At 43.5% G+C, this 12,338-nt stretch overlaps 1 protein-coding gene across 1 annotated transcript; it reads right to left on the bottom strand.

Annotated features, from left to right (window-relative positions):
• Positions 1-2,151: 2,151 nt before the first annotated feature.
• On the bottom strand, positions 2,152-10,916 carry LOC132576640 (centrin-3-like). The gene is made up of 5 exons (XM_060246006.1): positions 10,702-10,916; positions 7,978-8,113; positions 6,603-6,717; positions 4,854-5,045; positions 2,152-2,563 (listed from the first exon to the last, which is right to left on the bottom strand). The coding sequence occupies exons 1-5, from the start codon at positions 10,716-10,718 to the stop codon at positions 2,520-2,522; spliced, it is 504 nt and encodes a 167-aa protein (XP_060101989.1). The 5' UTR covers positions 10,719-10,916; the 3' UTR covers positions 2,152-2,519.
• Positions 10,917-12,338: the final 1,422 nt, after the last annotated feature.

The following is a 12,338-nucleotide window of genomic DNA, read 5'->3' as shown; positions in this document are numbered from 1 at the left end:
GATTGAAAGGATCACCAATAGGGATCTGTGTTTGCTAGCGTTAGGACAAAACAGGATTAAAAAAACAAACAAACACTGGAGAGTGATAATATGCAGCCTGCTGTCGTAGGTGCGGGTGCCATAAATCTAGGTAACCTTTTGTCTAAAGAAGTCTGCTGAAGAGCATAGGAAAGCTTGCATTCTAAATAAAACTGAAGTTGGTCTTAAAGGTGCACTTGTCTACTGCTTTGCGATTGAGAGAGCCTGGAAAAACAAACTCACCCTCCCCCCTTCCTCCCCAAGGGAGGAGTCTCAGCCAATGGAGAAAATAGAGGTTTTGCTCTGTAGTTCCTGTGCAATTGAGCAAGCCTTTGCAAAGCAAACTGTGATGCAGAATGAAGCAAGAGAGAGGGAGAAGGAAGCAGATCTCTGGATCTCTAGCCAGCCCAAGCAGGCCACACTCACTCAGGGCTCACCTTTCTTGCGTCAGGTTACTTTTGGCTGAGGGGGTGGTGGCATATGCTAATGAGTTATGCTAATGAGCTCCGCCACCTATTTTTCAAAACGACCCCTGCTTATACTTAAGGATCTTTTCTAGCTCTGTCATGGCTGCCCTTTCCCAGTCTCTATCTCCTTCTGATTTCTTGATGATGATATTGGATTTATATCCCTCCCTCCACTCTGAATCTCAGTCTCAGAGAGACTTACAATCTCCTTTATCTTCCTCCCCATCAACAGACACCCTGTGAGGTGGGCGGGGCTGGAGAGGGCTCTCACAGCAGCTGCGCTTTCAAGGACAACCTCTGCCAGAGCTATGGCTGACCCGAGGCCATTCCAGTGAGTGCAAGTGGAGGAGTGGGGAATCAAACCCAGTTTTCCACACACTTAACCACTACACCAAACTGGCTCTCCATCTTCTGATTTCTTGGTTGCAGTCTCCCTTAGGTTGATGACGGAACCAAGGAACAGAAAATCTTTCACAATTTCTTCATCATTAGCCTTAAACTTGTGTGAACAAGAATTTCATTATGTTAATTAATTTACATGTATTTTTATGCTGTAAACTTTTAAGGTCAGGAGTTTCTTCTGTGATCCACAAACATCACCAGCGGCTTTATTCAGATGCAAGTCCCATAAAGCTAAATAAGTTTTACTTTAAAGGAAGTATGCAGTTTGTATAAAAGGAAGATCCAAGAGGGCAGCTGTGTTGGTCTGAAGCAGCTGAACAAAGCAAGAGGCAAGTGCCACCTTTAAGACCAACCAAGTTTTATTGAGAACGTAACCCACAATACCTGATCCCCTCGTCTGATGAAGTGTGCTTAGCACACAAAAGCTTACGTTCTCAATAAAACTTGGTGGGTCTTAAAGGTGCTACTTGGCTCCTGCTTTGTATAAAAGGAAGTATTTCTTCACCCAAAGGGTGATTAATACGTGGAATTCACTGCCAGAGGTGGCGGCTACAAGCATTGCCAGCTTCAAGACGGAATTGGATCAACATAAGGAGAAGAGGCCCATCAGTGGCTATTAGCCACAGCGTATTGTTGGAACTCTCTGTCCAGGGCAAGTGATGCTCTGTATTCTTGGTGCTTGAAAGGGGCAACAGTGTGAGGACTTCTAATATCCTGGCCCCACTGATGGCACCTGGGGGTTTTTTTGGCCACTGTGTGTACAGAGTGTTGGACTGGATGGGCCATTGGCCTGATCCAACATGGCCTCTCTTATGTTATGCAGCAGATTGAAGCATTTCAATTTAGTCACTAAAGACATATAATATGACAATTCTGGCTTATGTAGGTAGGGTGAAATAAAAACTGTATTACAGAAATTTAAAACTGAATGCATAGACTATATGCATATTTCATAAAGACAAATTCTGTGCATTTTAGAGAACAGATTGTTTATACTTTGTACAGCACAGTGTGTTACCACCCACAAAAATTTTAGAAATATTAATATTTGGACTCTCTTCATTAAATTCAACTTAATTTTAGAAATATTAATATTTGGACTCTCTTCATTAAATTCAACAATCATCATAAATCTATTTTCCACTGAAAGGAAACTTCGACTATTATAAACATGCAATGGAAATACCATGTAAATGGTTAAAATGGCATTTAAGCAGTTTTATTATAAGAATTACATTTGAATTAAAGACTCCAACAAGGCTCATAAAATATAAAAAGATGCCTTTATTAAAATGGATGTCTGTTAAACTCTTATATAAAAACTAAGGCCACAGCTAATGCTAAAATAATGTCAACTTTCAAAAGGTTTTATACTGTGATTTAAATTTCTCGTACAAAGCTATCTTACAAATGATTACTCAAACGCAACACTGCTTTATATTCTAAAATTTGATGATAGAAAATATTAACTTTAATACATATACTTTGTGTTTCTTTTGGTCCTTTGAGGGAAAATTATTTTTTGCATGGCTCCTGGTACAGAAATTAACTAAAACGAAAAGGTGGCAGCTTCAGTGCTGAAACCCGACAATCTTTTCTTTTTGTGCTAAGTTCGGTTCTTTCCTTACAATGTTAAACATCTCCAGCCATGATGGCAATAAATTCCTCCTGGTTGACTGTAAAAAAAACAACAACAATAAATAAATGTACAGTATATAGAAGAGTTTGTATATTAAATCAGTTCAGTTCAGTTTATTATTACAGTCATTGATCAGAACATTTTAGTCATCTAGAACCTTAAGAGTACCTTATAAAAAGTTCCACAAGGAATCTACATGTTAAAATTTGAGGGTTATGAAAGTTAAAAAAAAAAAGAATTTAAAAGATTATTATTTAACCCTTTATACCATTTTAAAAAGTCACTTTAAAATTTGTTAAAAGATTTACAGTTTGGCCAATTTGTCTCACTTTTTGCGTTCTTTATAAACCTGGGAACAGAACCTAGCCAACTGCCTTGTTGTTTGGTGGTTCCTATCTGACAGAAGATAATCTACTTTGAGTTTATTTGATCTACCAGGGAACCTTTCCAGCAGCGAGCTAATAATTTCCCTTTAGCTTGCCGTATGAAAAGAACAATTAAAAAAATACATGCTCCAGAGAATCTTTTTCAGGCAGAAACAGAGCCTAAGTGCATAAGAAGTCCCTTTATACCTCCCCTCTACTAATGCAGATGGCAGGGACATACTCCTAGCTAAAGTAAAGGCCCTTCTCGTGTTGTGAGATTCAAGAAAGTATAGACAGGCAGCGGAAGCATATGTATCTACTGTTTGCTGAAGAGAAATGGTCTGGAAAACTGAGAATATCTGTTTGTCTTTCTATATCTATATTAAATCAGTTCTTTTTTGGCAATGTCAGAGAAATCCTCTCTCTCTCTCTCTCTCAAAAAAAGAGGTAAATCAGAACGTCCACTCAGCACCTTTTGAACAGAATAGCTTGGTATGCAAGCATAAACCCAAGAAGAATGTAAAGGAAATTAAGATAGCCTGGTATTACTAAAGGAGCTCAATTTGTAATGAAGTACTTTTACATATAAGAGAGCACGGAAGGGCTAAGTATTTTTAAGTAAAAATGAGCCATCATGATTTGTCAAGTATTTACAAGAATGGATCACCATAATACCTTATCAGGCCTTCTGAAATGACAGATTCTGTAGTACAATTTATTTATGATAACAAATGGTAGTTTTTAGTTTCTGGATTCCACATTTATGTTACGATGATTTATACGGCAAAGATTCAACATGGCGGTAAAGCAACAATAAGCCACTGCTAACTATAAAATTATAAGCCCTGTGGCGCAGAGTGGTAAAGTTGCAGTACTGCAATCCGAACTCTCTGCTCATGACCTGAGTTCGATCCCAGCAAAAGCTGGGTTCAGGTAGCCGGCTCAAGGTTGACCCAGCCTTCCATCCTTCCAAGGTCAGTAAAATGAGTACCCAACTTGCTGGGGAGAAAGTGTAGATGACTGGGGAAGGCAAGGGCAAACCACCCCGTAAAAAGTCTGCCTTGAAAACGTCGTGATGCGACATCACCCCAGAGTTGGAAATGACTGGTGCTTGCACAGGGGACTACCTTTACCTTTTTAACTATAAAATCAGAGAAGTGGCCACTGCAATAATCAGACACAAATTCATAACGTGTCAAAGAATTTAACGTTAGAACAGGAAGGAATATAATTTCATTTACAGATGAATGGGGAGTTTGCAGACAGGAAGGTTCCTAAATGGCCAATCCAACCAGGTCTTATCATCAAATTATCACAAAGCAAGTGAATTAAATGTGCTTGCTTTGTTTTGTTCTTCTCAGATTCAAGAACAGCGTATAAACAGAACAGAGTTCTGACTTTTAAAGCCTTACGCTGCCTGGGACCAACATACCCACGGGACCATCTCTTCCCATATATGCCCCGGAGGTTACTTCGCTCGGCCCCCCAAGATCTTCTGACTGTCCCCAGCCCAAGAGATGCCCATCTTGCCTCTACCAGGGCCAGGTCTTCTCAGTCCTGGCCCCAACCTGGTGGAATCAGCTCCCTATGGAGATCCGGGCCCTACCTGGCTTGTTAGCCTTTCGTAGGGCCTGTAAAACGGAGCTGTTCCGCCAAGTCGTTGGGTGAGGTGGCAGGCATCTATTCACTAGATTGGTTGGCCTCCCCTACTGTACTACCCTACTGCGCTGTTTTGCTGCATTGTATTGCCATACCATCTTGGTCCTGTTGAACTATTCTGTTGGACTGAACATCGTAATCGGTTTTTACTGTTATGTTGTTTTATTGTTATGTTGATTTTATTGTAATTTTATTATCCATGTTGTGCTCCGCTCTGAGCCCCTATGGGGAATGGGCAGAATATAAATAAACAGATAATAATAATAATAATAAAAATAATAAAGATTTACATTCAGTACTTACTTTCTCCATCGCCATCTTTATCAAATTCTTCAATCATAGCCCGAAGTTCTTCATCAGTCATGTTTTCCCCAAGTTCTCTAGCTACTCGACGTAAGTTTCTCAAGCTTATTTTACCAGAATCATCATCATCAAACAATTTAAAGGCTTTAAGTATCTCTTCGTGGGGGTCTCTGTCGAGTATCCAGTCTGTCACTAAAATAGGGAAACAAGGTATTGAGGCTTCCATAAAGATATTTTTTGTTGGCAAAATTTTTATCATCCTAGGCGCCCTAGGCTCTCTAACTCAAATCATTTAAGAGGTTCCTCTCCTTTCTATCTTAAAGGAGACTGAGAGCCTTAAGTACATGGATAATGTATTCTACGTAAATAAACAGGAGCTCTGTTCAACCATAAGTCTACTTCTTCAGGTTTTTGAGGTTGACCGATTGCCATGACAACTCCACTGGTATTCTGCACAAGAGATGGACATGTTTTCATCACAAACTGCACAAACATTGGAATGGCAATGTTCATGGTTAGGACACACTCACACTTTGATTCTATTGCAACGGAAATTGATGACGATGATGATATTGGATTTATATCCCACCCTCCACTCTGAATCTCAGAGTCTCAGAGCAGCTCACAATCTCCTTTATCTTCCACCCCCACAGCAGACACCCTGTGAGGTGGGTGGGGCTGAGAGGGCTCTCACAGCAGCTGCCCTGTCAAGGACAACCTCTGCCAGAGCTATAGCTGACCCAAGGCCATTCCAGCAGGTACAAGTGGAGGAGCAGGGAATCAAACCCGGTTCTTTATATTTTGATTTATATTTTGATTTATTTATATATTCTTCCAGATAAGACTCCGCACACTTAACCACTGCACCAAACTGTCTCTCTTCATTAAATTCATTAAACAATGTTGCAATTGTTAAATCTATAAATACTACAGCAAAACTGAGGTACAATTGCTTTTAAATTTATATTAACAATTATATTAAAAAAGAGAGAATATAAAATATTTCTAAAAATAGTTACTATAAAAAAATTGAAAGGTAGGAAAAACCTTTTAAGCAGTTCATTAAGTAAAGGCTTGGCACTGCTACCCCTAGCATACTTGTACATCAAGAAGCAGATTACCTAAGCTTCTAGCGGTTGCTTTTTGCTAGTTTTTTTTTCCATGTTGATACATATATCCAGTAAGAACATACGAGAAGCCATGTTGGATCAGGCCAATGGCCCATTCAGTCCAACACTGTGTGTCACATAAGAGAAGCCATGTTGGATCAGGCCAATAGCCCATCCAGTCCAACACTCTGTGTCACACAGTGGCAAAAAAACCCCCAGGTGCCATCAGGAGGTCCACCAGTGGGGTCAAAACACTAGATGCCCTCCCAAGCACCAAGAATACAGAACATCACTGCCCTAGACAGAGAGTTCCAACAATACGCTGTGGCTAATAGCCACTGATTGTCCTCTCCTCCATATGTTTATCCAATCCCCTCTTGAAGCTGCCTATGCTTGTAGCCGCCGCCACCTCCTATGGCAGTGAATTCCATGTGTTAATCACCCTTTGGGTGAAGGACTTCCTTTTATCCGTTCTAGCCTGACCGCTCAGCAATTTCATTGAGTGTCCAAAAGTTTTCGTATTGTGAGAAAGGGAGAAAAGTACTTCTTTCTCTACCTTCTCCATCCCATGCATAATCTTGTAAACCTCCATCATGTGACCCCTCAGTCGACGTTTCTCCAAGCTAAAGTTGGTACCTACCAACTTCATTAAAATCTTCAAAGGTGATTTTCCCAGTCCCTGCTCGATCATAATCTTTAAGTATCTTCAACACATCTGCCTTTTTAACATCAAAACCTAAGGCTCTCATTGCCACCTTTTGGGGAAAAAAGAGAAAGGCATCGACGCTTAAGGTTTAACACTGAAAGGGAATGCTACTTATTTTTACACAATAAACTGAAGTAAAGATCTACAGGGTTAATGAAGTGTGCATACTGGGAGGGGGGGTTTACCAGAAAATAAGAGTGTTTACAGTATCATCCTTTTGCAAAGTTGGCCTATATTTGGACATTGCCATTTAACTCGTGACAACTTAATATATTAAGGATCATATTTCAATGACCAAACCAAGAGGCAGTGGAAAAAATGGCATCACTACATCTTAAGAATTAGAATGTTGTTTGTATTAAGGGGATAAGATATTTAGACCATTTAATAACAACACCATGCAAACACTAACTCTTAACAAGTATCTGACAAAACACCTATAATATGATAGCAAGAGTGTGCAATTTAAGCAGGGTTACACCACTAGAGCCTGCTGACTTCTGCGGTCTGTGGACTTTAAGTTTGAATGGAAACAGTAGCATTTTTCCTCCAGATCTGAGATCTCTCTCTGGCGCACATACATATATTTCATTATACACAGACACAAACCTTGAATCTCTCTTCCACTCCTAGCTTTCAGCACCTCTGCCTTTAGGCTGCTTCATACATACATCACAGCAGAAATGAGGAAATATTAAAAACTCAAATTCAAGAGCTGTTACAGCATAACAGTTAAGTCTGTGAGCTCAGGGCCCAATTCAAATGTTATTTCATATATGAATTCACTGCCTGGTCCTATGAAAGCCACTTGCTCTCTTCTGCCTCAACAACAATATGGGGGTAATACTGGTCTACCCTACAGGGCTATTGTATGGGTCCTGCAGATAATCTATGCAAAATACTAAAAACTGAAGACCTATACAAATACTATGACATCACACTTGGTTTTTATCTCATTAGTCAGCAACCTGCCCTTATTCATTGAATGTGTATCACAGAAACATACATCACCATATGCAGTTGCCTCATATCTTGCAAGGCAAAAGAGAGTACATAGTAGAACTTTTAACCAGTATCCATTTTCACTGTGGCATGCAACGTCACCCTTAGACCCTAGCACTGCTCTATTACCAAACCTGCTGATGTTAAAGTGCAGCTACTTCCCCTGCATTCTTGTCCTACAGTTATTTTCTCTCAGAGAATAAGTATTCACAGCTGAGCATAGTTGAACACCTACCCTACTAAGAGCGGAAGCATTTAGAAACCAACTACTATCAAACAAAATGTCAGATTAAGAGGAAAATATTGCCTTTAGCTCATGATAATCTATAGCTTTATCTTTATCTGTGTCAAACAACTCAAAAGTGTCTTTTATTTCTTGCTTCTGCTGTTCAGTTAATTCTCTTCTCTTCTTTCTCTTTGATTTCTCGGCAGCAAGCTCCGCTCTAGAATACAAAAAAAGACACACAAATCAGTAATAGAAAGCACAAGATCTTCCCCTTAAAAGTATGAACCTTTACAAGTTCTAGAACAGGGGTGGCCAAACTGTGGCTCGGCTACCATATGTGGAAAGAAAGCAACGTCAACCTTAAATGGCTTGGCTTGGATAAGCGATTTAAAGAGACAAATGCCTTCTCCGGGGGGCAGCCAATGGGGCAATGGGGGTGGCAAAAGCCACACCGTATGTATGAAAGAGCCACATGGCCCCCCCTGTTCTAGAACTTGTAAAGGTTCATACTGAACATCAGTATTTCAGCAGAGGTGGTATTGTGGCATAGGGTCAGCCAGTGGGATATGACGCCTGCCACCTCAACCAGAGAGACAACTTTTGAACAAATCAAGGCGTTGAACACCTGCAACATCGGACAGGTTTGAATGAGCATTTTTCCCCCAACTACTGCTAATTCCTTTCACTTGTGGTTGATTTTTGTACTTTGTTTTCACGAATAATGTATTTTAATTGGTGAACTTTTATCTTATTGTCTTGTTATTTTTGTGGGGGCGGGGGGGGGGGGGAGTTCTTTAAGTAAGCAACAGAATCCAAACATTTCCTGGCAGCAAGCCCAACTGAATAGGCCCAGGTAGGATTTTCAGAAAAGTTGTTTATGTCTCTCTCGGCTTGACTTCGCGAACGAAGATTTAAGAAGGGTGCAGCAGTCCACGTCTGCTGCAGGCTCGCTGGTGGCTGACAAGACCAATGCGGGACAGGCAGGTCCGGCCACAGTGGCTGCAGGGAAAAGTCTGATTTGGGGTTGGTGCTGTAGCAGTGCGATTCTTCCTCAATCTCCTTTTGTCCTCAAGACCAGCTATGTGTGCGTTCTCAAAGGAAGAGACAGCCTGGTGGATGGTGTGCCTCCATGCTTTGCGATCTGAGGCTAGGTCAGACCACTGGTGATGGTTTATGATTGCCATCTAAATAAACCGTGAGGACCATGGTATTAAAGAGCAGGAGTCCAGTTGCACCTTGATGACTAACAAAATTTGTGGCAGGGCATGAGCTTTCGTGAGTCACTAGTCACTTGTCACTTCTTCAGTTGCTCTGGATCAGGGGTGGTCAAACTGCGGCTTGGGAGCCACCTGTGGCTCTTTCACACATATTGTGTGGCTCTTGCCTCCTGAAATCACTTTCCAAGCCAAGTCAACCAGCGGCTTGGAGAACGCATTTAAAGTTGTTTTCTTTCTTCCTCTCCCCCCCCCCCCAAATCTGTTTTCCTTCCTTTCCAACTCTCAAACATCTGACATTCATGTCTTGCGGCTCTCAAACATCTGACAGTTATTCTATGTGGCTCATACATTAAGCAAGTTTGGCCACCTCTGCTCTGGATAAACATCGAAAATGGGTGGCCAAACTGTGGCTCGGGACAGCTGCACATATTGTGTGGCTCTCAAAGCTCCCACAGCCCTTTTGGCCAGATGGAGAAGGCATTTCTCTCTTTACATCACTTCTCCAAGCCAAGATAGCCAGTGGCTTGGAGAATGCATTTAAAGTTAAAGTTGCTTTCATTCCATCTCTCCCTCCTCTATCTATCTATCTACCTACCTACCTATCTATCTGGCTTGGAGAATGAATTTAAAGTCACTTTCTTTCCCCCTCTCTCCCTCCCTTCTCCCCCATCTATTTTCCTTCCTTCCCTCCCTCCTCCTCTTCTTTCTTCCCTCCTTCCTTTCCTCCCTCCTTCCTTCCGTCCTTCTTTCCTTCCTTCCCTCCCTTCTTCCCCTCCCTCCTTTCCTCCCTCCCTCCTTCTTTCCTTCCTTCCCTCTTTTCCTCCCTCCTTCCTTCTCTCCTTCCTCCTTTCCTTCCCTCCTTCCTTCCCTCTTTTCCTCCCTCCTTCCTTCTCTGCTTTCCTCCCTCCTTCCTTCCCTCCCTCCTCCTCTTCTTTCTTCCCTCCCTCCCTCCTTTCCTCCCTCCTTCCTTCTCTCCTTCCATCCTTCCCTCCCTTCTTCCTTCCCTCTTTTCCTCCCTCCTTCCATCTCTCCTTCTCTCCTTCCTTCCTTCCCTCCTTTCCTTCCTGCTTCCTTCTTTCCTCCCCTCCCTCCTTCCTTCTCTCCTTCTTTCCTCCCCTCCCTCCTTCTCTCCTTCCCGCCCTCCTTTCTTCCTTCCTTCCCTCCCTTTGCTCAAACATCTGATGTTCATGTCTTGCAGCTCTCAGACATCTGACATTTATTCTATGTGGCTCTTACATTAAGCAAGTTTGCCCACCCCTGGCCTAAAACGCTGGCCACTCTGCAACGTCTTCTGTCCAGCTGCAATCATTCCATTCCGCATTCACCTCCTCTGCCCTTCCCTGAGTGCAGAGTAACCCGTCCAAACATTTTTTGGGGGGATGCAAGAATAATGCAGGAAGGCAAACCTCCCCCCCCTTCCCTTCCCTTTTCCCCACAAAGCGCAGCGTCGCCCGCCAAGCGAAACCAGCGCGCGCCGCCGCCGTCCAGGCGAACGAAACCGTTGAATTACCATAGCAACAAGCGTTGCCATGGCAACAAGAAGCCATTCGTGGCTTCCCCCGCCTCCCCACCCCCGTTTGGTACCCACCTCGAGACCAAACTCATGGTCCTGGCCCAGCCCCTCAGCCAGACTCCAAGTGGGGCGGCAGCGGGCCTCTGCTACTGCGACCCCCCACCCCAACCCACCCCCGGGACCCGGAATTAGAGCCCCCCACAACCTCTCCAACGAGTTGTCAGCCGTTCCGTCCGACAACACCATCCCCGCCCTCTTCTCTCAGAATTAGGCTCCCATTGGATACTGCCAAGGTTCCTCCCGCCTCTCCGGGTTTAGGGCTCCTGTGACAGGCTGAGCGACCTGTCGGTCAAATGGATGACGCTCTTCTCCCGTTAACCCGTCCAAAACAAAAAACAAAAAACAGGTTGGCTACCAGCAAACGTTACCCAGAAGGCAGCGAGTCTTGACGTCACAGTGGGCTTGCTGGCTGGGGCTGATGGGAGTTGTAGGCAAAAAACATCTGGAGAGCTACCGTTGGCCACCCCGGGGTAGAAGAATAGAACAAACAACAGAACAAAGCAGTAGACAAGTTATACCCTTAAGACCAACTAAGTTTTATTCAGAATGTAAGCCTCATGGCACAGAGTGGTAAAACTGCAGTACTGCAGTCCTAAACTCTGCTCACGACCTGAGTTCGATCCCGGCGGAAGCTGGGTTCAAGTAGTCGGCTCGAGGTTGACTCAGCCTTCCATCCTTCCAAGGTCAGTCAAACTGAGTACCCCGCTTGCTGAGGGGAAAGCGTAGATGACTGGGGAAGGCAAGGGCAAACCACCCCGTAAAAAGGCTGCCATGAAAACATTGTGAAAGCAACGTCACCCGAGTCGGAAACGAATAGCGCTTGCACAGGGGACTACCTCTACCTTTTAAAAAAAGTTTTATTCAGAATGTAAGCTTTCCTATGCTCTCTAAGCCAGGGCTGTCAAACATTCATCTGCTTCCATCTCTCTTGCTTCCTTCTGCATCACAGCTTGTGTTGCAAGGCTTGCTCGATCAGACAGGAGCTACAGAGCAAAGCCTCTATTTTCTCCATTGGCTGAGGCTCCTCCCTTGGGGAGGAAGGAGGGAGGGAGAGCTTGCTTTGCCAGGCTCTCTCAATTGCACAGCAGAGCTACTGAGCCAAGCCTCTCTTCCTTCTGTTGGCTGAGGCTCCTTCCCCTCCTCATCCCTTGGGGAAAGAAGGAAAGAGCCAAAGTTTCCTTTGCCCAGTTCCCTGGATCCCATGGGAGAAATACAAAGAAAGCGCCTTTAAGGCCAACAAGTCCTAACATTTTAAGCATGTTTTAAGTTTTTTTAAAAAATGATAATCTGTAATTGTGTTTGTCGGAGAGCCAGTTTGGTGTGGAGAGCCAGTTTGGTGTAGTGGTTAAGTGTGTGGACTCTTATCTGGGAGGACCGGGTTTGATTCCCCAGTCCTCCACTTGCAGCTGCTGGAATGGCCTTGGGTCAGCCATAGCTCTGGCAGAGGTTGTCCTTGAAAGGGCAGCTGCTGTGAGAGCCCTCTCCAGCCCCACCCACCTCACAGGGTGTCTGTTGTGGGGGAGGAAGGTAAAGGAGATTGTGAGCCACTCTGAGATTTGGCGTGGAGGGTGGGATATAAATCCAATATCTTCATCTACCTCACAGGGTGTCTGTTGTGGGGGAGGAAGGGAAAGGAGATTGTGAGCCACTCT

Source organism: Heteronotia binoei, chromosome 8 (assembly GCF_032191835.1).
Source record: "Heteronotia binoei isolate CCM8104 ecotype False Entrance Well chromosome 8, APGP_CSIRO_Hbin_v1, whole genome shotgun sequence".
Lineage (NCBI taxonomy): Eukaryota > Metazoa > Chordata > Lepidosauria > Squamata > Gekkonidae > Heteronotia > Heteronotia binoei.
Note: the sequence above shows the minus strand (reverse complement) of the source record. Positions and strands in the feature narration are given on the sequence as shown.